Source organism: Abrus precatorius, unplaced genomic scaffold (assembly GCF_003935025.1).
Source record: "Abrus precatorius isolate BTA unplaced genomic scaffold, Abrus_2018 Scaffold8, whole genome shotgun sequence".
NCBI lineage: Eukaryota > Viridiplantae > Streptophyta > Magnoliopsida > Fabales > Fabaceae > Abrus > Abrus precatorius.
In genome coordinates, this window is record NW_020874428.1 from 38490778 (window position 1) to 38515761 (window position 24984).

A 24984-nucleotide genomic window follows, 5' to 3' on the forward strand; every position below is an offset into this window, starting at 1 on the left:
TCATGTTAAAATAGTATCAAGTTTAAGTAATTTTTTTATTCTTTAGTTAAATTCAAAAAACTGAATACATATATATATTTTTTTAAACAAAAAAGGTTTAGTTAAGAACAATCTAAAAGTGAACTGTCCAGGCCCGTTAAGAGAATTAAGGAGAAAAGAACCCAAAAAAAGTAAGGGAAAACTACTTCGCATAAAAACAAGAATATTTTCAAAGTTGCCCCTTTGCAGAATCGAACTGCAAATCTTCAGTTTCCAAGACTGACGCTCTCCCGTTGAGCTGAAGGTACTAGATATAAGTATTGATCTTTAACTATTTGATATGCATTTCATTATTTAATACATAATAGTAATTAATTTGTTTCGAATATTTATAATTTTTTTTATGTATTTTGTAAGTCTTAATTTTTTTATTTAAAAATATACAAAACTTATGTTGGAAGACAAAGTTTAAATAAAAAATGTAGATAACTATTATATTCTTTTTTATATTTAAAATTAATTTGTTTATTATTTTGCTTACTATCGTATTTATATAAATTATTCATACATCAATTATATGCGAAGTTTCATTTAAATTAATCGTTCTCAATATCTCAAATGCAATTTGAGTAGACTAATTTGTAATAAAGTTTTTCAGTTAAGTAATAACTAATGTGATAGCATGATTTTATACATATTTAATTTAAAAAATATATTTATTTTTGTGCTAAAATAATATAAATTTAAGTTATTTTATTTTATTCTATAGTATAAATCAAAATAAGAATTGGATACTATGATAAAGAAAACAAGTTTAATTAAAAAATATTTATTATTTTCAAAATTCTAAAATAATAACAGACTTTAATAATAATGAGTAAAATATTAAAATTAGTCCAAAACTAATATATAACAATAAAATTTAATTATTATTTCTTTAAACATTGCATGTTAACATATGTTTATATGAATGAAAATTTGCAATCAATAGTTTTTTTTTTTGAAAAATAGAAATAAATTTAAAAAATAATAAATCTGCAAAAATTTTATACATAAAATTTTAACTTATACTTAAAAATGAAAGTGAATAAATAATACAACTAAACATATTCAATTAGTAAACATATAATTGGTAAGCTTTTGAAAAAAAAGTATAAAAATGTTAAATTGACAATTTTTTTAAAACATGTCACTAGAAAGACTCATTAATATAAATATAATATACCAGTTGATTAAAAGATTAATTTATTATTTAATTGTTAAAAATATATATTTTTTATTATTTATTACACACACATCTTGAGTATAAAATATTTAAAAGTGATACAAATAAAAATAATTAATAGGTCCTTTGGTTATTATAAATATTAAAGTGAACAATAATATATAATATATTTTGTAAAAACAAGATATGTAACTCGATAAACTTTTTTAACATGATACATATGACATACAACATTTTGCTAAAAATAAACTCGCTTATTAGACATAATACATTAACTATACACACAACAACAATACATTCATAAACACATCAATATATAATTAGATTGTAATAACACATCATAGCATATATATAAATAGTTGATTTCACATATAATGTTTTTTTATTTTAAAAAAAAAAAGTTATCATGTGATAAGCCTTTCATGAGCAGAAGATCTCTAAAAATTGACTCTCATTATACAAAAAGCGCCTTTATCACAAAGTAAAGATGGCACAACATTAAAGGGAATGACACAAATTCTAAAAAATTTAATACTCATCATTTAAAAAGCCTTTCTATCACAAAGTTGCAAAACATTACATTAAGTGAATGACAAAAGTTATCAAAATAATACATTTATAAATTAATAAAGTGTCACAATGAAAAGCATATATCATAAAGGCAGCATCATAATACAATTTATTTTCAATTATATTTAGCATGAATTTACTCCTATTGTCTTTTTTCAGTCAAAGGATAGGAATGTTCTGCATCAAGAATTTTCAAGCCAACTTTTAATCATTCAATGAGGAAGAAAAAATGCAACCAATAAAGGTGAATTTGAGATTATTAAACTAAGAAATGCAATCAATAGAGGTGAATTTGAGATTATTAAACTAAGTGCCACCAAAACGATTCAAAACTTTTATCTTTTTAAAATCACAAGGATAAAGGCACCAAATAAATCTAGCTGGGAATGAAACAAAACAAACTTCATGAAATTCAAGAGACATTGTAAGCATAATCCATGAATTCTATAAGAAAATCACTTTTAGAAAGAAGAATCCTTGTGAGTAGTAGCAAAATTAATAATAATCTTGAAGTTCTCTCCTTTAAAAAGGGCCAGGTAAAAAAAGCAAGAACTTGAATAAAACATTATAATAAAAAAGAATGGATAAAAACAACAATAAAATAAAGATACTAAAAACATATTTAGAAAAGATAAATGACACTTACTCATTCAAAACATATAATAATAATTGATGATAATCTTTGAACTAACACAAAAAACAAGCGAAAAATATTCTGAGTCATTAATTATACTACCTCTAAAGAATTATGAATAGGAGCATAAAGTGAGTAATACTTTGAAAATAAATATCTAAAGGAACAACTAGATATCGCCTCTTAGAAGTATGATGTTTCACATATAAGTCTATGAGTAACACTAACCTTTATGAAAATAACTCTCCAATCTTGAAGTCATAATTTGATTAACAATAGAAACATTAGAAATGCTTATAATATCAAATTTGATAGTTTTAGAATAATATGAACATCTTTAAGAGGATAACTAAACTTATCTTGAGCAACAATAAACGTATAAAATATTTTATTTGTGTGAATATCAATTTTTTGTCTCCCAGAGATTGCCTCCAAAATTATATATATATATATATATATATATATATATGTATATAATTGTTTTATATAAAAAATAGAAAATTTTGAAAAAAGAGATTTAGCTCCTAGAAACGAAAATCCTGCATCAAGCTTACACCCAACTTTTAGAGTAAACTCCATACATAAAAAAGGAAAAAGTTAATAAACTTGACTTAATGTGAAACCCTAAAATGCGAAGAACTAGATCCATATAAATACACAAGTAAGAGATCCGAAAAAAGAAAAAAAAAATTTCTCAAAAAATTTTTCAAAGAAAAAGAAAATAGTTTTTAGAAGGGGATGAAAAATCAAGAGAGCAAGATTTTTAGAGGGGGCAAAAATTCCTAAAAAATTGAGAGATATGAGGGGAGGAAGAATAAGTTTTTAGGAGAGAAAAAGACAATCATTTTTCAGAGAGAGAAAGATAAATTTTTATAGGCCACAAGCTTTCAAAAAATTTTAAAACAAAAAAAGAAGAAGGAGAAGATCTAAAAAATAAAAAAGAAGCATAACTATTTCAAATATTTTCTTTCTTAGTTTTATCTTTCTTCAAACATTTGTACAGAGTAGAAATGAATAAAAGAAGCTTTAAAAGGGTTGCATAGCAAACAACTTAGAAGAGTTTATGGAGAGTGGTAATGTAAAAAAAACTTGCACTCGAAACCAAATGGAGTTAAAATGAAGTAGTTTTTCGCAGTTTCTGACTTTATTACCTTTTTTAATTTTTAATAATATAACGTTTTGTTTGAGGGGAGTATGATTTGAAAGAACGGAGTAATAGCATTTGCAGCTACGTACATATGCTGAAAGCTAAATCACATCAAATCATTTCTCTTTTTTTATTTATTTTTGTTTGCTTTTGGATGAATGAATTCCTTTATTTCTTTTACGCTATTCCGATCCAATGTATTAATCGTATATCGTCCATTTACATTTTTTATCATTTTATTTTATTTATTTAGCTAAATAATTTTACTTATTTATTTATTATTTAAAAAATAAAAGTTTTTTTATTTATATTATTTTTATTTCATATTTTATTTATCTTTTATTATCTTAAACAAAATATTTGATTTCACATATTTATTTATTTATTTTGACTCAACTTCTTTTAATTGTATTTATTGATTTTAAATAATAATAATTAAAATAATAATAAAAAATTATTAAAATTAGATTAAATGCGATGCAATGAAATTCTTTTTATTATGTTTGAATTATTTTAATTTTAAAATTTAACTCATACTAATGCAATGATAATTTTTTTTTATAATCTTTTCATGTTATTTTATTATTTAAGTTTTCATTATTATGTTAATTATTTTTTTTAATTTATAATTGTTATCTTTTATTTTTTTATTATATATTCATAAAATGTTGATGTAATTTAATTTTATATATACGAGTACCTTCTTTTATATTATTAATAATAAATAATATAATTGTATCAATTTAATATTCCGAGTATCTCTTTCTCTACTATTAATTTATCATTTGTTATCTTTAATTAATTAGAAAACTATCTTAATAATCAATCAAAATGTATTTCTTAAAATCACTATTTTATTAATCAATCAATTTAAATAAAAATTATTTTATTAACACAATAATTTGTAATGCAATGTGTAGCGATTTTATCTTTATGCATTGTTAATTGTTAGAATCTATGTGTACCAATATTGTCTTAAGTTTTATACAACATAAATTTATCAAAAAAAGTTTCAATTTTTTAATTAAATAATTTTTTTTTAATAATTTAAACATATTTAGTCCATTTATTAAATGAAATTAATTTCATATTTTAAATTTTCTTGAGTCATATTTCTAATTTTTTAAAATTAAATAACTAATATTTTTTCATTTTACTGTATAAACTTTTGCAATATCGATGTATGATTTACATTGCCTTCGATTATCCAATAAATTATAAGAGATTTATGTATAGCTTATGCTATCTTAAATTTTTTTTCAACATTAACCATAATTAGAATTCAAATTCAAATACTTCGTTTGCGAATAAAGTTTTTTTAACGATTTGCCATATAGTTGTGTAATCTTCTTTCACTTTCTGTATTGTTTCTCGTAACGTACATGTATAATTGCATTATCTTGTATTCTAAACATTATAATTTCACGAAAATAATTTTAATTTTAAAATAAATTTTCTTTTACCAAACTTAATTTTAATCAACTAACTTTGTAATTTTTAAATAGAACTACGTGACTTTGAGTTCTTCATTGCACCTGGAAATACATAGGAGCAGAAATCGTACCCGTCAAGTTAAAATAAATTTTAAAATAACTTTTTATTTTAAGATACCTAGTTAATATTTTAATAAATAATTTATTTTTCTTCTAAATGAAAATAATTAATGTTTAGGTATTAAATAAATATTTTTCAATATTAAAATGAATTTACACAATTAATTTAAAGTTAAACGGATGTTGTAGAGTATTAATACCTTTCCTATACATAAATTACTTTTGAACTCATTTCAAAATTATATTATTCTAAAAAAAAAATTTCAAAATTTTTTCAAAATAAATTTTAATATTAACTCCTCTAACTTTTAAAAAAATATTTTTATTTTTAAAAAATATTTTTTTTAAACATGTCATTTTTAGCATATCATTACTATCGTTGAATTGTGACAATTCGTGAACCAATGAAAGTCAAATATCTTATAAATCATGTCTCATCAAAATTATTACTTCAGAAGGATTATAACACAACCACAAGACATCACAATATTTATACAAGTAAATATACTTAAAGATTGATGCAACTAAGGAATTATCATTCTCTGTTCAATAATATCAGCAAATGTTTTATATTTACCTTTGAATAAAAAAAATTCAAATTCTTAATATAGGTTTTAAACAATATTCAAAATAAATTTACTCAAGATATGATCAAATTAGAACATTCTTTTAAGTATGACTAAAAGTAATAATAACACTAACTTATTTTGTATGAGAAAAGATAAAGGTTCAAAAGATTAAATTAGTATACGTATTATTGTTTGATATCGCTCCTATAATGAGACTTATATTTAAATAAAATTTTTTAAAGCTTTAGAAGTGGTTGTGAGTGAGAATTCTGAACTTAAAGCACAACCGGAGGAGATGACTGCTAAAGGCAAGAAAGCTGAAGCTGAAAACAAGATGTCGAATTTACCATTTGCACTGTTTGATTTTCGATCTCTTGAAGTTAGAACTAAACAGAGTGGCACGTGTGTTGTCGGTGGAGTGGAACTGGAAACCACTAGCTTCAGCTTTTGCGAAAAACAAACGATGCACCTTTGCAGAATCGAACTGCAAAACCCTTCAGTTTCCAAGGCTGACGCTCTCCCATTGAGCTAAAGCTACTAGATGAAACTGATGTACTCTATCTGATCTATATTTAATTATTTAAAACATAAAAGTAGTAATTAATTTGTTTATCATATTTATAAATTTATTATTTTTAATTATCTTTTGTTGTAGGGTTATTAATTTTTTTTATAAAATATACAAAAATTATGTTAGAAAATAAAGTTAAAATAATTTAATATGAGACAATAAAAAATTTTAAATAAAAAATATAAGTAACTATTACGAAAATAAATAAAATATAAGTAACTATTATTTTTTTTATATTAAAAATTTAATTTTTTATTATTATGCATATTAAGGCTTTATTTGAGAGTTTAAAGAAAAAAAATAGAAATAATTTGAAGAAGTAAAGAGGAGAGGAGAGGAGAGGAGAGTAGAAGGAAAGGGAGGAAGAAAGATGTTAAATACCTCTTTTATTTTGATGTTTAATATTAAGAGAGGAAGATAATAGAAAATTTAATTATATAAATGATATTATTATATTTTATATTTTTATTTTTTTAAAAATAAAAAAATATTTTTTTTTAAAAATAAATAATTTTAAAAATAATATTTTTATTTTTATATATTTTTTAAAAAGTTCTCACTTGAAAAAATAACATTTAAAAAAAATAAAATCTTAATCAATAAAAGAGAAAACTTTAAAATTAGAGAAATTAAAAAATTAACGATAAAGGAATTTTAGAGAGTTTAGAAAAACTTTAAAATCCTTTCCCTTTTAATTTAGTAACTCTTTAAAAAACACTGATTATATAACACTCCCCAAAATCCTCTTAATTAAATAATATAAAATAATCATTATTTATATATTATATTTTATTATTATTATTATTATTATTATTATTATTATTATTATTATTATTATTATGCTTGTAGTTATTATTTTAAAAAAATTATATAGTTATATTTTAATAAGAGTTTTGAAACGTAAGAGTACATATATACATTATTTGAATACTTTAATTAAATAAAATAAAATAAAATTAAGAAGAGTGTATATTTTTTAATTTTTCTTAAACTTAATTTTATTAAAATTAATAAATATAAACAAGATTAATAATTTTTTATTAAAAAAACTTGTACATCACACAAGGTCTAAATTATAGTTATATTTATATTATATTTTATTATAATAATATTTAAATTTTTTAAATAAATAGTATAATAAAATTGACATTAGTAAAGATATATTGTAAAATTTTTATTATGAAAATTTAATTTTAAATTTTATATAAAATAAATAAATAAATTCATTATTAAAAATAGTTAAACTAAACACATTTTTTAAATTAAAAAATTAAAAAATAAAAATTATTTCTATAAAAAATAGAAGCAGAAAATGTTTTCAGAAGCTAACATACCCTAAGAATTTTATAACACCCCCACTTTTTACACTTACATTTCTTTTAATATGTTAAAATAAAATAAAAATATTAAATAATATTTTATACTATTTTCTAAAATTAATTTATTATCTTTTCTACTACTCCTTTTCATGCATAACTACTAGTTTGTTGTAAATTATGATCAAAATAATAAAACATATTCTCTACTTTTTTATTTCATCATTCTATTTTTTATATTTTTGACATAATAAAATAAAAAATGCTACAACTCTGGTTGTTCGATTGTGCTTGATTTTTTATGATGAACATTACTGGTTGGATACCAGTGGAATTTATGAGAAATACGATAAAAAATTTAATTAACAAGTCACTTCTAAACAAAATTCACCCACAATAGGCTCATATCCTTGCAATTTACAACGTCTAAAAATTTTGGATTTATATTCTAAATTCAGAACCCGCCATACCCCCAAAAAGAAAAAGAAAATTTAGGTTAGTGACGAGACCAGATCTCAAGTGTTCCCACGCGTCTCGTTACAGCTAGTAACACGTGTAGCAAAAGGCAAGGGGCTCTCTCTTTTCAAGTCATACTTAAAAATCTAAATAAAAAAACTCTTTCAGATTTATGTCTTAGAAAAAGAGCTCACAAAAATAAAATAAAATCAAGATTAAATACAATAAAGGCACGCAACTCATCATTTCATAAAATAGGAGATAATAGAGTTGACCACGCTCTGTAAACATGGCCAACTTGATGTTCTTCAGCCACAAGGAAATAAAATCTTTAACTAAGAGTTTAGTTTATTCTGTTTTCGAGTTATTTGGTAGTGCCCAACGCATTACGCTAATGTAACTCTTTACTACAAGCAACTAACAAGCGCGTCACGTTGGAGTCAAATGATAATCAATCAACACTTCAAAATTCTTTTTTTAGATACCTTTTGCCAATCGAACATTTTCAATCAACATATATAAGTTCCGAAACTTTAGGCATTTCACAAATTAGCTTACCAACTTATGATAACTCAGTGACTTTGACAAATAATTGGAATAGAAGCCTAAATTTTGAAGTTATAGATACCAACCAATTAATAAATTTACTGTATGTTTAGATATATATTTTTAAAAAATAAATACTTATTTAAAAAAATTAGAAAATAGATAAAAAAAATTATTTCTTTAAAATTAGTTTAGTCAAACACACTTATTCCCGTGTAAATAGAATTTTAACACTTTCATTTACAAAACATGGAATAGCGGCGCTTCATCAATTTATTTACAATATTTTTTTATAATACTATTCTTCTCTTCTTTTTCTATCTTTCTATTTGTTGTACAAAATTAAATTATACAGATACGATTTCTCTAAAAATATCACAAATGGTACAATTTGTAAATCTCACCAAAGGCATGCACCTTACACATTTAAAAGAGGCTATATACAGTTTATTTGATTTTATAAAATAATTTACAACTTTTTAATAAGGCTTTCTATCTTGTTAAAATTACCCTTTCAAATATATTTTTAATAAATTTTGCAATTAAATTTATAGCATAAACTCTAATAACAAAACTATCATACAGGTGGATAAAATAGTTATTTTTTATTTTCTAGCTTCTCGCTATGTGTAATTCAATGTAACCAAACTTCAGTATGTTATGCTCAAGCCAAATGATGAAATGTGTAAAATAAGTGGGAACAGTTTTCGTCATCACTTTTTACCAGTTTATGTTAGTCCACATGTACTAAGAGTGGCACGGTTCGGAAGTAGAATTCACTGCACTTTTGTGGTACTATCCACACGTAGCATTACACTACTTTCACAAGCGATTCATGTAGGCTACTCATAAAAGAAGTTATCATAACATTTCACTCTACTTGCAACACACATATATGGACACTGTGGCTCAATTCAAGACGTAACCATGCTCGTCATCTTCTTCCACCATCACTCTCGTTAAGGTAATAGCGTGGTTGGCATGCAAACCAAAGATGATCCTTCAAGCATACAATAGAAGTTTGACACAGCTTTCAACAAGGAACCTAACTGCCAAATTTTCTTTTCCTAATAAGAAAAATTCCTCAAGTATAATTCCTTATCTTATATGCAATGATCATAGATTTACACAAATAAATTAATCTCACTTATTGAAGTTCTTGCTTACCTACTTGAGCAAAACCAACATGACCTTTCTTCCATTCTCCATTTTTCTTGAATGCAACAGTTTTGGCATGTTTATCATCATTATTGATTGTTGATGCCCATAAGGAACTTGTAGCTTCATTCATTTTCTTTCTTCCCAGTGGGTTATCATTTCTATATAAAGCCTTCCCAGATCCTCTCATTTTCCCATCTTCCATTGAATTCATATTCAGCAAAGCAATATGGAAATAAAGAAAGTTCTATTAGTTGCTCTATTCCTTGCTTTGGTTCTTGGTATGGCTGAGAGCTTTGATGTACACGACAAGGATTTAGAATCCGAAGAGAGTTTGTGGGATTTATACGAGAGATGGAGGAGCCAGCACACGGTTTCTCGAAGCCTTGATGAGAAGCACAATCGCTTCAACGTGTTCAAAGCCAATGTGATGCATGTCTACAATAGTAATAAACTGGACAAGCCTTACAAGCTGAAGTTGAACAAGTTCGCTGACCTAACAAACCATGAATTCAGGAGCATCTACGCTGGCTCCAAGGTTAATCATCACAGAATGTTGCGAGGCACGCCACGTGGGAATGATACTTTCATGTATGAGAACGTTGATAGGGTTCCTTCTATGGTGGATTGGAGGAAGAAAGGTGCTGTCACTGGTGTAAAGGATCAAGGCCAATGCGGTAAGCAATATATATACTTGAATTTAACTACTCTAGATTTAGAAAATATTTAAAGTGAGAAAATAAATATTTAGTTCTGCACTTTACACGTTTTATTTAAGAGGACTCAAATCCTAATCACTGTTATTTGTCAAATAATCATTGTTTTTTCAACTAGCTCTTTTTAGTTTTATGCATATTTCTTTAATCTGACATAGAAGATTCCCATATCCTATAATAACATTTTGTTTGTTTATCAACAAAGTCATGTGTTGACTTGAGTTAAAATTTTAATTAGGTATATATGAAAATGACTTAGTAAAAAATTAAAAAGACAAAATTCCCGTCAGTGATTTTTATATCTCGATCAAAAAGAGTGATTAATTATCTCTATTTTCAGCTACTACATATGCCCTTAATAACATTAAACATTTTTGTTTATTTTGATCAACCATTGTTGTAATATAGGTAGTTGCTGGGCTTTTTCAACTATTGTGGCTGTTGAAGGTATAAACCAAATCAAGACAAATAAGCTAGTGTTCTTATCTGAGCAAGAACTAATAGATTGTGATACTAAAGAGAACCAAGGATGCAATGGTGGGTTGATGGAATACGCGTTCGAGTTCATCAAGAAAAATGGTATAGCAACAGAAAGTAATTACCCTTACAAGGCAAAAGACGAAACCTGTGATGTATCAAAGGTGCACAGTGATCATTATTGAGCTTAATATATATTAATCAACTTTAATTGATTCATGAGGTTAAGATGAAAAATTCATTCATATTTCAGGAGAAAGAGCCAACAGTGTCAATTGATGGTCATGAAAATGTACCCGTAAACAATGAGGCCGCATTGCTCAAAGTTGTTGCCAACCAACCTGTATCTGTAGCCATTGAAGCCGGTGGATCTGACTTCCAGTTTTACTCAGAGGTGGAATTTTTAGTTCTAATTTACCTCTTATGATGAACTTTTTGTGAATAGTTTCTAAAATTAAAGTATTATCACCACCAAACATGGTTTTGAACCGGCCTAGGATGAGAAATGTTAATAACATATTTTTTATAAAATTTATACACTTTCTTAAAAAATTACAAGACTTATCTCATAAATTAATATTTTTAAAATTTATTTTTTATTTTCTAAAAAATGATCAATCATATAAAGTAAATTTTAAAAAAATGTGTTGCTAATTAATTTTTGTACGTGGGTTATGTCTTGATTTGGTTGACGAATAATTACAGGGAGTATTTACCGGAGAATGTGGCACTGATCTGGATCATGGGGTAGCAATTGTGGGCTATGGAACAACTCAAGATGGAACCAAATATTGGACAGTGAAAAACTCATGGGGATCCGAATGGGGAGAGAAGGGTTACATTAGAATGAAAAGGGACATATCTGACAAGAAAGGTCTATGTGGCATAGCAATGGAAGCTTCCTATCCAATCAAAAAGTCATCTAGTAACCCAACAAAACGTTCATCATATCATAAAGACGAGCTTTAAATATTCCAAAGAAGATTCAGTATTGGTCAACCTTGGTGGTTGTTTTCTTGTGTGTAAGGGATTGCCTCGTACGTAGCCACTAATAATATTTGTATATCAAACTCAATGTCTAATAATTATCCTTTGAAATTGTTAGGGTTGTGTCGCGTAGAAATATATAAATATTTTAATTTGATTGCTTGCATACTACCGTAACATATCTTAATTTCTATTAAAGGAATGTAAATCACTCATTTGCTTTCTGGGCCCTTCACCCCCCCATTTTGGACTAGCGTTAGCGTAGCATTTATTTTGTTTCAACTTCAACAACAACTATTTTTTTCTTAAATGGTAATTGTTCCTTTCGGATTGCAGTCCCATGTCACTTACCACAAACGATAGTGTTATCCAACACATACCATTTATTCAGTGTTTTATGACCCAAAAGGAACGGCACAGTGTAGCAGTGTAAGTGCGTAACCAATTTACCATGGCCAGTACAACACTCGTAATTGCGGTTTGGTTAGAACATTAACTAAAAATTAAAATATATTGCTTAAAACGAATTTGATTTTTTTTTATTAATGGTTTACTTATTTTTTAATTTTTAGAATTCATTTAGTAATTTGGATCGATTATTAGACGTAAGGTCATGCGGATCATCCATGGAAGTGCAATACTGGTGTCAAAATGAGAAAGTTTAAGAGGAAACTAAATTTTTAACGTTTTAGTAGTTGTAATTTAATTATATATAAATTAAAATAGATTTATATATATATATATATAAAGAGAGAAAAAGTAAAATCTATTAACACCATATGTCAAACATTAATTCTTAGACTATTTAATAACTTTTAATAGAAAAATTATTTTATGTTATCTTTATAATATATATCAAAATTAATACAATTTAAATTTATGTAAGTATATTATTAAAATAATGTAATAGAGTATATAAATTTTATTTTTATATAAAATTTTGTAAAATAATGTGATGGGATATTTAGAATTATTGATCCGACCTGACTAGGAAGAAATGATGAACAAGATGAAACGTCATTCATTCATACTAAATGGTCAAAGATAATTTAACCATTCAAGGAAGCTAACACAGTCAAAGATATTTTCATGAGACTTAAAAAATTTTTGCCCCAGCAGCTTGGTAATGTGTAAGTCTTTTATTCCTACAAAATTTTCAAAATTTTATCATAAAAAATATTTCTACGTGAAATAAAGTTAATCAGACAGTAAATGTAAGTGTAGGTTTTTCAATACTGAAAGCTTTTCTTTTTCCTTTTTGAGTAAAGTTAAAATTCATTTGCAGTAAAAGTAAATGGTTATGAAAGTTTGTGCACACTTTTTTATGCTAATTTAACGAAAGAGATACTTTTTAATTTCTCAAAATCGATTATGAAAATTTCTAAACATGCTATTTAATAATATGGAATTCCTATTTAATATTTGATTTCAGATTTTGAAATATCAGAGAGAATATTCATTTATTAACATATCTCGAATTTTCAAGGCATAATGAGAACGTGAAGGGAGTAAGGGGCCACATTTTTTGGTTTAGCCTCACTTATCGTCACTATTATTATCATTATATATTTGACCGAATTAAACCAAAGGTGACACATGCCATGATGTAAGTAGCATTGCCAACGAAACCACCGTGTTTCTCGAATTAAAAACGAGAAAGAAAAAAGAAAAGATGTTGCTCATAGCAAGATGGCCAACTGTTTACGGCGAAAAATGACAATTTGTAAACAAATAATTTAAAGATCAATCTGAAGACTGGATTTAGGTCCTCTTTGGGTTCTTTTAAGTGTGTTGTTAATGTGATGCTCAAATAAACGGCGAAAAAGAGTATTAAGCAAGAATAGGGAATAGTAATTATGCAGAATTGCAGAAACAGGAACAAAAGCAATTTAAACAAAGCAACTTGAATTGAAATGCAGGAATGGAAATGTGCAGGAATTTAAAGGTGGGTGAATATAAACGTACGACTCCTCACAACGGCGAACAGCGGCCACCGTAGGTCTCCTTGTAGCTGGTGTCTGGCGCGGTGCAGGGTTTCAGCGTCTCAGAGTGTTTAGGTGCGGTGTCTGGGTGCAAAAAGTCATCCTTTGTGAAATAATGCTTTGTAGTATTTATAGACATGAATATCACCACCGTTTTCCTCCTTTTGCGGGCACTTCTTAGTAACTGCCTTCAACTGTTGATGCTCACTATCCACGATTGCTTGTGATCGTGTTGTTTGTTGTAACCGCTATCGCCCATGATCTCCTTTGCGTAGTGGTGAATGTTGATAACTACTGGTAACCGCTTTTGGATTTTTCAATACTCCTATCTTTCGAGTATTTCTGAGAGAAACCTAGAAAACTTTTTTAATGTTATGGCCTTGGAATAGTTTCTTCTTGACTTCTCTTTTCGAGCCATTCTGGAGTTTTGAGAGTCTGTCTGGGTCTTGTGGACTTAGAACATTTTCTTTGCTCATTTCTGTTTTTCGAGCAATTTTGGAGGGACTCTTGAGCTCGACCAGATTTGTGGACTTAGAATATTTTCTGACCACTTCTTGTTTTTCGAGCAATTCTAGAGGAAATCTGGAACTCAGACAAGTTTGTGGACTTAGAATATTTTCTTACCACTTCCTGCTTTTCGAGCAGTTTTGGGTGTCAAGTACTTGGAAACTCATCAAATATTCCTCGAAAAGCCATCAGTTCTTTGTGGACTTAGAATATTTTCTTGTTAGTCCTGTTTTTCGAGCAGTTTTGGGTGTCAGGGACTTAAAAACTCCTAAAAACTCCTCGAAAAACCATCAGTTTTGTGGACTTGGAATATTTTCTTGCCAGTTCTATTTTTCGAGTAGTTTTTGGTGTCAGTGACTTAAAAACTCCTCAAAACTTCTCGAAAAAGCCTTTAGTTTTGTGGTCTTAGAATATTTTCTTGTCTTTCAAGCAGTTTAGAGAAAAATCAACAATGTGACAAAAATCTCTTAAAATAGCTCGAAATGTGTTCCTTTTAATTAAAACAAAAAATATTCCAATATTCTCTTATTTTCAGGTTTATCTTTGGCTCCTTCTTGACCCTCAAAACTTGTTGAAATGTAGTTTCCTTCAAGATGATTTTTAACTTAGAAAATTTTCCTTATCCCAAACAGATGCCCCCCAAAATATTAATATCTCAGGTAGATGAGATTTTAATATTTTTTTATTTTAATTGGAAAATTTTCATTTTCTAATTTTCCCGCCATTTCTTATGGCGTCTCTGCCACTTACCTGCTTTATGTCAGGCACGTCGTCCAAAGTCGGCGCAATAAATGCAGGTACTGCTTGGCAGTTACCGAAAATGTCCCATTATTGAGACGTGCTCCGTTCTGTTGGGGATTTAAGGCCATTTTTGATCGAAAAGACACCCCACTATCTCTTCATCTTTCCACTAAGTGCCAAAATACTCTGGACTTGGGCTCTTGTATGGGCCTTGCACGAGGTTGGGGACCAGTATAAAAAGGTGAAGTTACCTTCCCATTTTTTACACTTTCATATTTTACTCCCCTCTTAAGAGCTCTGTTCTCTCTCTTCTACTTTTGTGTCGAAATCTCTTCCAGTTCTTTCCTATCTTCTCTTTTTCCGTTGAAATGGCCTCTAAGTCTAAGGTCCCGTTGGCTCTCTCCAATGCTGAGCTCGTGCCTATTGGTCATTCGAGCTACCTTCCTGAGCCGCCTCTCGAAGAGGAGAAGTTGGCTATTTGGAAATCCCAGGTACTTATTCCTTTTACAATGAACTCGAAGCCCCATGCATTTTTAGGTCCTTTTGTTCCTCAGGACTCTATTGATTCTCCTTTTTCTGTCGAAGGGATCATGGCTTTTTCCTCGAAATATAATCTAGATTCCCTCCAAAGTTTACAAAAAATCTTTCGTACTATGCCCCCAGTTACTAAAGATCTTTATCTTCCTTGGTTGGATAGAGTTGAAAAGGAAAAACAAGATAGCTGGAAAGTGATAGGGATTTACGACATAATTCAACTTTCTAGGTACAATTTGTCTTATAATTTTCCCATGATCATGAGCTCTTTCTTCTTTTGGAATCAAAGTACCAGTTCTTTTCATGTTCCTTGCGGTATGATAACCCCTACTCTTTTTGATGTTGCTGCTATTACTGGGCTCAAGCCTACTGGCCCCTCATTTCGACCAGATTCCCATCCTAAAAACCCAGATGTAATTCTTAATTTTCAAAAACTTTCTTATCAACTTTTCATCTCTCTCAACATGAATAGAGATGGTCAAGTTACTGATGAAGAACATGTTGCTTTTCTTATGTTCTGGCTTTCAGCATATGTTTTTTGCTCGAGGTCACTCCAAGTTCCAAAAGCCCTTCTTACTCTTGCCCAACTTTTACATGAAGAATCTTTAATATGCCTGGGGAAGCTGATCTTGGGGAATCTTTATGAAAATTTGAACGAAGTAGTGGCTTCTTTAAGATCTAATGAGTCTTTACCTGTCGTTAGTGGTCCATTTTGGTTGCTTCAGCTGTGGCTGAATGCTATTTATGAAGATAAGTTACAAAGTTCTGAACCTCCTCATACTTCTCGAGAAATAGAGAGTTTTCGACTTACTTTTCTTACTCCAAGTATTGCTAAAAAGCATTATTGTGATGCTTTTCGACAATATTTTACTTTCTTTTTGAATCTACATACCTTCAGTCCTCAATTAGCCCCATTTTCTTCTCGAAAAATTGGACCAGTTTGGTTCAAACGCCCTTTCCCGTCGAAAACTCCAGGTGCCCAGGCTGAAAGTTTGATAATTTGGAGGCACTTCCTCTCTTGTCAACTTCTTTTCTGTAGCTTCACTCCAAGACCTTATCAGGTGGTCGCTTATCAGCCAAATTTGGTGGCTCGACAGTTTGGCCTAAGCCAACTCAGGCCAACTCTTATGCTTCAAGGGACAAATCAGAGTGTCTTGGATAATGCTCGAAAAAGCATTGACAATTTGAACGAAGCCATTAGCTTCTTTAGAAAATGTAGGCCAGAGCTTTCTTCTGTAGAATTCGAGCTTTCTTTCTATAGCACACAAGCATATGAGAATTGGTGGTCTAGCTATTATCAACAATGTGATATTTCTGTCGAAGCTTGTTACCAGAAGATGACCAGTGCTTTTTCTGTGTTTCAGAAGGGAGATCCAAAAGCCAAGACGAGAGGTACGCATATTCGAGAAATTCAATCTTTTGAGCGATTTTTTAAAGTGCTTTACTTACCCCAGAGGATATCTCAAACTATTTTTGAGGCTGCTTTTTCTTTAAGAGAGAAAAACAAAGAAAGGGTTAATAGATACAAAGAATTTCATCCTTTTGAAAAGTTCATCGAGGAACTCCTTTTCAAAAAATTTCGACCAACTTTTCCCCCTTTGCTAAACTGTAATTTTGCTCTGGCTTTACCAATAATTTCACCAAAATGGGTCGATTTACCTTCAACTATTTTGAACGAATTAGCTCCTCCTCGAAATAGAGTAACTGCTTCGAGGTTTTCTTTTAAAAATTATTCTTACCCTCTTCATCTTGATATTCAAGATGTAAGAATCCTTACAAAGTTCAAAGATGGTAAGGTTTACCCTACTTTTCCTCGAAATACCTTTTGTATTTTTTATTTGATTTTAACCTTTTTTGAGTACTTTTACAGCTCTTCCAACAGAGCCTTTTGTTGGTCGATATGACCAAGAGGATTGGGAAGAAGATGAGCCTCCTAAGAAAAAACAGAAATCTACTCAAAAAAGTTCTTCTTCAAAAACCCTACAAAAGGATTCATCTACACGCCAAGCTGCCTCTAGGGTGTCTAAGGTAAACATTTGATCTGGGTTTAATTTTATTTTGCTTTTCTCAAGATGCTTATTATTTGGAAATTTTTCATCTTCCAGGCTAAGACTACCAAAGCCACAAATCCTGCCAAATCCAAAATTTCTGTCGAAATGGCTGTTCTAACTCCTGTTCGACCAACTTCTGATCAACCTTCGACTCAGTCAACGGAGGTAAGTATTTTGTGCTTTTTAGAGTAAAATTCTATTTTTTTTTCGAGCAGTACCTTAACCTTTTCTTTGTAACATGTTTCAATTGATGACACTCCAAGTGTCAATTCCCCTCCTAGGGTTCAATAGAAGTCAAAAAAGCGCTTGACCCCTATTCCTGAGGAATCTCAAAAAAGCTCAAAAAAGAACCGTGAAGTTGTTTCCCAAAACTTGGCACTGGGGAATGAAGCAACTTCGTCTTCAAGTTCTGGGACTTCGAGTTCTTCTTCAGATGCTTCTTCGAGCTCATCTAGCTCGAGTTCTGAAGACCAAGCTCAAACAGAGCAAGCTTCTGAGGTAAGGCGTGATTTTGCTCGAATTTGATCTTTTTAATCTGTTTCACAATTGATCTTCATACTTGAGACTTTTCTTACTTCTTTTTCTCTAGGTGCCCCCTATATCTCGACAAACACCGCCTCTGGGTTCTCCTGAGGTTGATGTTGTTACATATCACTCAGAAGAGGAAGGGCCCTTGCATGAAGGTGAAGAGAATGTAGCTGCAGAGGGAAATCAAGTTCCTGAAAACCTCCCAATTTCTGTCGAAGGTCCTCCCAGCCTTGAAGTTGTGCCACCAGCATCATCCATTAACTCAGAAATGAACTTGGATGATTTTAATGCCATGGTGGAGGAAGATCCAAAGGGGGCCATCGACAAAATCTTGGCTGGTACTTTTACCTTTTCTTCTTCGTCTCATACTCCCTCAGGGTCACATTCAGAAATCTCCAAGCCCACTGAATCAACTGAAAAAATGCTCGAAGAGCTTAGGTCCTTGGTCTTTGATGCACCGATGATGAAGAACCTTCCCGCTGACAAGGACTTGGTTGCCAAGGTCAAAGGCCTACTTTCTTCGTTGAAGGCTCAACTCTCGACCTTTCCTGAAGGACTCCAACGTTTTGAGTCTCTTTTCATCGATTCTTTAGCAATTATAGACCAAACCACTGTGGTGGGTTCTAAACAAGATCAAGCTCGAGTAAAGCAAGACTCTGCTTCTAATAAATTGAAAGAGGCTCGAACTGGGTTAGTCAAGCTAAAGGAATCGGCTACCAATGCCGATATGAAGCAGAAAGAAGTTGATGCTAGAATCGTTGATTTAGAGAAACAACTCGAAAGAACTCGAAAGGAGTCAGAGATGTTGAAGAAAGCTAGTGCGGCTTGTGAGAAGAAAAGAAAAAACTTTATAGAAAATGTGAAGACCCTGACTATTGAGAGAGCTCAAGCTATGGAGGATATTTCGAGTCTGGATGCATAATGTACAGCTCTTGAAACCAGATATCAAAATTTGAGAGCTGTTTATACTGAAATGCGCTCGAAGCTTCCTTTTTGATTTTTTCTTGTATTTTTCTTTGAATTCTTGTAGTTAGGCCTTTTTGTAAATACTCAAATTTTACTTTGAATGAAATTTACTTATTTGTCCTCTTATTGTTCGAATTACCTGTTTATTTGCCTTAATTCAAGTTATTCTTACTTCATATGTTTCTGGATTGTATGGTTTTAAGTACTTACCGTTAATCGACATGATTCGACTATTAGTTCCAATTTCTCGAATTGAATACGCGTTATTTGAAAACACATTTTCAATCTCGAATGGGCCTTCCCAATTGGGTGACCATTTTCCAAGTTTTCTTGATTTTTTGTCGAATGGTAAAATTACTTTCCACACTAATTCACCAGAATTAAAATGCTTGTTTCGTACCTTTTTGTTATATGACCTCGAAATTCTTTCTTTTTGTCGAATCATCTTTTTTAAGGCACTTAAACAAATTTTATCCAAAGCATTTAATTCATCAAACATTAAGGCCCAATAATCTTCACTTGGTAATTCAAATTGCCGTTGTAATCTAACTGATTGTAGATTCACCTCCATAGGTAGAACGGCTTTATGGCCATAAACGAGTCGAAATAGAGTTGTCCCTGTAGCTTCTTTTGGGGAATTCCTATATGCCCACAATACTTGATTTAAGGTTTCATGCCAATTTCTTGGTTTTGATCCAATGTGTTTTTTAATCAATTTGATCAAAATTTTATTTACTGCCTCCACTTGTCCATTGGACTGGGCATAGTATGGGGTTGAAGTTATCATTTTTATATTCAAGGTCTCTGCATATTGAGTTACCTTTCGACCTACAAAAACAGTTCCTTGGTCTGTTGTTAAAGTTTCTGGTATGCCGAATCGATGAATTATGTATTCGTCGATAAAATTAACAACATCACTTTGAGTAACTTCTTTCAACGGAACTGCCTCAGCCCACTTTGAAAAATAGTCGACAGCTACAATGATATACTTATGGCCTTTTGTTGAAGGAGGATGAATTTGGCCAATTAAATCCAGAGCCCAGCCTCGAAAAGGCCATGGCTTAATTATTGAATGTAATTCAGAGGCTGGAACGTGTTGAATATTACCATGCTTTTGACATTCTTCACAGGATTTTGCATATTCAAAGCAATCTTTAATCATCGAGGGCCAGTACAATCCTTCTCGAAGTAACATCCATTTCATTCTTTCTCCAGCTTGATGAGCTCCGCAGATCCCTTCATGGATTTCTGCCAGGGCAATATAAGCCTCATGTTCGCTGAGACATCGAAGTAAAGTGCCATCAACACCCCTTTTATACAATTCATCAACCACAATTATATAGTTAACTGCTCAAAATTTTGTTTTTCGATCAGTTGGAATGTTGGGGTCCTTGAGATAATTGATTAAAGGTTTCCTCCAATCTTGGTTAGTTAAGTCATTTATGTTTAAGATCTCAAGGTTTGTTGACCCTAATTTCTCCCTTATCTCTGTTAATTTTGCCAGGTTTTCACTCGAAATTCTATATTTCGAGGCAATTTGGGCTAATTCATTGGCCTCTTGATTTTTGTTTCGAGGAATATGTTCTAGAATGACTTCGTCAAATTTTTGTAATAACTTATTCACTTTTACCCAATATTCGACGAGGTTTCTACTTAAACATTTATATTCTTTGGTTAGCTGCTTTATTACTAACTCAGAGTCTCCTCGAATGATTACATTTCTTGCCCCGAAATTTAACAGTATTTCAAGTCCAGCTAATAATGCTTCGTACTCAGCTTCATTGTTTGAACAAGTTGTTTTTATCTCGAAGAGTAATTTCGTTGGGATTTCAGCTGGTGAAATTATCAGTATTCCGACTCCAATTCCATTTCTATGACTAGATCCATCGAAGTACAATTTCCATGACTTTAGACTTATAAAATCTAATTCTTTGATTGGAATCGAGTGATCAACAACGAAATCAGCAACAACTTGGCCTTTTACAGATTTTAGTGGTTTATAAATTAGAGAATACTCTGTTAAAGCCAACGCCTATTTTCCAACTCTACCGTGAAGGATAGGTTTCGACAAGAAATATTTTATTATATCATGATGTGAATAAACATGTACATCAAAAGGCCTAATATAATATTTTAATTTCTCACAAGAAAAATATAGACACAAACATAATTTCTCGATTGGACTATATCGAGATTCTGCACCTATCAACATTCGACTAAGATAATAAACAGCTCTTTCGACACCATTTTCGTCTTCTTGAGCTAGCATGCTCCCAATAGTATGTTCTGATGTCGAGATATATAACTTCAAGGGAAAACCTTTCTTTGGCGGAACCATTACTGGTGGTTTTGTCAGATATTGCTTTATCTCCTCGAAAACAGCTTGATGTTCTACCTCCCATCGAAACTCTTCTTCTTTCTTTAACTTCAATACGGGTGAGAAGATTTTAACCTTGCCAGAAAGTTTGGAAATAAATCTTCGTAGAAAATTTATTTTCCCTAGCAACGATTGCAGTTGTTTTTTAGTCGAAGGGGCTTGTGTCTCAGATATTGCTTTGGCCTTATTCTTGTCGATTTCAATTCCTTTTTGGTGAACAATAAAGCCAAGGAACTGTCCTGCAATAACACCAAAAGCAAACTTTAGAGGATTCATCTTCAAGCCATATTTTCGCATTCTTTCAAATGTTTGTCGAAGATGACCAACATGGTCACTTTTATACTTAGATTTCACAACAATATCATCGATATAAACTTGCAAAAATTTGCCTATTATGTCATGAAAAATAGTGTTCATTGCCCTTTGGTATGTAGCTCCAGCATTTTTTAATCCGAATGGCATTACTACCCATTCATAAGTTCCTAGAGCCCCAGGGCATCGAAAAGCTGTTTTCGATATATCCTCTTCAGCGATAAAAATTTGGTTATACCCTGAATATCCATCTAACAAACTTAAAATTTCATTCCCTGCTGCCGAATCTACTAACATATCGGCTATTGGCATAGGGTATTCATCTTTTGGTGTAGCAGTATTTAGATTTCAAAAATCAATGCAAACTCTAAGAGATCCATTTTTCTTAATCACAGGTACTATGTTCGAGATCCAGTCAACATACCTGACAGTACGAATAAACTTTGCTCTAAGAAGCCTTTCGATCTCTTCCTTGATTTTTGGCAAAATCTCTGGCGCAAATCTCCTAGGTGGTTGCTTTACTGGCCTCTTTTCTGGTCGAATTGGGAGTCGATGTTCGACTAATTCCCTCGAAAGGCCTGGCATTTGATCATAACCCCAGGCGAAGCAATCCTTAAATTCCCTTAGTAGCTTGATTAATTGGTCTTTCACTTCTTCTTCGACCAATTTACTGATGAAAGTTAACCTCGGCTCCTTTTCATCTCCAAGGTTCACTTCTTCTAAGGGATCTTGTGCCTCCATTTTTTGCCCTTTTCGAGCTGAATCTTCCTCGAAGCTAATTGGTGCATCATCGTAGATGCAATCAAGCCGGACATCGTTGCCTTCGGTCTCTAGAACCGATTCTTCTTGAATCACACATGTTTTGAGTTCTGTGTGCCTTTGTTCGGCTAGATAAGCCGAATTTGTCGTAATGGCCGAATATTGTGAATCGGCCTCCAATCCTTCAGCCACTTTTAGGGCCGCTTCTCTTCTTTCGGCTAGATGAACTGAACTTTCGACCATGTTGATATCTGCATGGCCTTGGATTGGGTCTACGGCCTTATGGGCCGAGATTTCTTCTATTTTTTGTGATTTTATGGCCGAACTAAATTTATCGGCCTCCGAAGTATCCCCGGCTTCGAGAGCCGTTTTTATTTTATTTTCGGCTACGTAAGCCGAAATTCGAGCCAAAAGGCTCTTTTCAAGGCTCTTCATTTTCATTCTTTTCGGCCTCCACTATTTCTTGGAAGCTGTAAAAACCCACCGAAGGGTCTAGGCGAATCTGGTGTCGAATTTCGTGAGCATTTGGCAGGAGAGGATTTCGGCCAAAATGAGGGCTGCCTATATCCTCTATACGGAGCGGCGTGGCAAAAGATTTGTCGAATGTCTTGCTATCGAGACTGCTTACATGAACTTCAGCCTTAAAATAGCTCTGATCTCCATCGACGCATTCCAGCACTCCGTTGTTATTCCAAAAACATAGTTTTTGATGCAGTGACGAAGGTACTGTCCCAACCCCATGAATCCATTCTCTCCTGAGCAATAGATTATAACTTGCCTTAGAAGCTACCACTACGAAGATAGTTGCTTGAGAAACAGATCCAACCCTCAGGTTGACGATTAGGGCCCCTTTGAAACTTGAAGATTTCCCTTCATAGTCCGTTAGTACCAAGTTGTGTGGGAGTAAATCCTCTTCAGATTTCCCAATCTTTTTCAGTAAAAAATTGGGCATAATATTGATAGCTGCCCCAGAATCCACGAGGACTTTGTTCACTCGAAATTTTTCGTCAATTCGAGCCGCAATGTATAGCGGCTTCATATGACTCTTCATTTCACGTGTCAGCTTCTCGAAAACAGCCGACGATTTAGCAAGTGAACCGTCCTCTGCCAAATAACAATAACCCCATGGGTTATTATCGGGTTCGTCATCGGCATAGAAGTCTTCTTCATCTCCTTCGCCGATTCCTTCGGCATATTCAGCAGGCAGCATGGATACAACCCCAAGTATGTCCTCGAGATCATCTTCAAAACCTGATTCGAATACATCGGTGATCAATTTATCATCCGCATCGTACTCGATTTCTGGACTTTTCATCTTCAAGTCTTTCTTCATTACTGGTGCCCTCTCTTTAGTCGTTTTGACTTCGACACTAACCGGGGTACACCGCATATTTCTGGCGGCATTTCCCTGGGCTTGTTGGACTTGATTTTGAGCTCGAATTTGGGCTTGGATTCGAGCTTGAGCTTGTGCCTGGACTTGAGCTTGAGCTTGGTCCTGGACTTGAGCTTGAGCTTGGGCCAAGGCTTGTGCTTCATGCTCAGCCTTCCTGATTCTTTGAGCTCTTCGCCACTGAGTTTTAGTCATAGGAGCCTTAAAATAGGGCTTTTTCGACTGAAAATGGCTATGGATTCTGGAACCCAGTTTGAGTGAAAAACTTGGGTTGTGAGAAAACTTGTTGTGGCATGACCGTTGAATGTGACGGTCCGCCCTTTTCGACCATCTGCAGTTTTGGTCGAATTAATGATGGGTGCAACACATTTCGAACCCATGTGTTGCTCAGAACATTTTGAGCAGGTACGAAGGTCCTGCTTTGAACAGTCTGAGGATCACGTATGGTGATAGAAGCATTCTGAGTCTGGATCCCTTTGTTCTTGGTGATCACCTGGTTGGTGGTCACCTGATAGTCTTTCTTCATCTCTGATTGCTCGAAGGCTTTGGCCGCCGCTTTATCGAAAACGGCGCTGCACCTCGGGCACAGCATGACCTCACTGTCTGCTTCCTTCTTTCGAGTTAGAAAGTCTAGCAGCGAGTCACCAGCCTTTGGGAAGATTTCAGCTTCTTCCTTCTCGAAGGCTTCGAGGGTGTCATTCAAAGAGCCTTTTCCTTCTAACTCTTCTACAGCTCGATCGAATGACCCCTGTTGTTCAGCAACATCGACCATCAGTATGTCGATAGGTTCCACGAAGTTAGCTTCTATTTGCATGGGATCAGAATCGATTTTCATCGACATTTTGGTTTTTTGCTCGAATTTTAATCGTCCTTACTTAATGGCGTCCTGAATAAGATCCTTGAAACAAACACAGTTATTAGTCCAATGTCCAT

At 31.7% G+C, this 24984-nt stretch overlaps 1 protein-coding gene across 2 annotated transcripts; it reads left to right on the forward strand.

Moving 5' to 3' along the window:
* The first annotated feature begins 9723 nt into the window (after positions 1-9723).
* On the forward strand, positions 9724-12063 carry LOC113845983 (vignain-like). 2 transcript variants are annotated; one of them, XM_027473754.1, is made up of 4 exons: positions 9724-10401; positions 10849-11088; positions 11178-11311; positions 11623-12063. In XM_027473754.1, the coding sequence occupies exons 1-4, from the start codon at positions 9954-9956 to the stop codon at positions 11884-11886; spliced, it is 1086 nt and encodes a 361-aa protein (XP_027329555.1). In that variant the 5' UTR covers positions 9724-9953; the 3' UTR covers positions 11887-12063. The 2 variants fall into 2 exon arrangements, with proteins under 2 accessions (XP_027329555.1, XP_027329554.1); XM_027473753.1 differs by having other exon boundaries at positions 10849-11081; positions 11171-11311.
* Positions 12064-24984: the final 12921 nt, after the last annotated feature.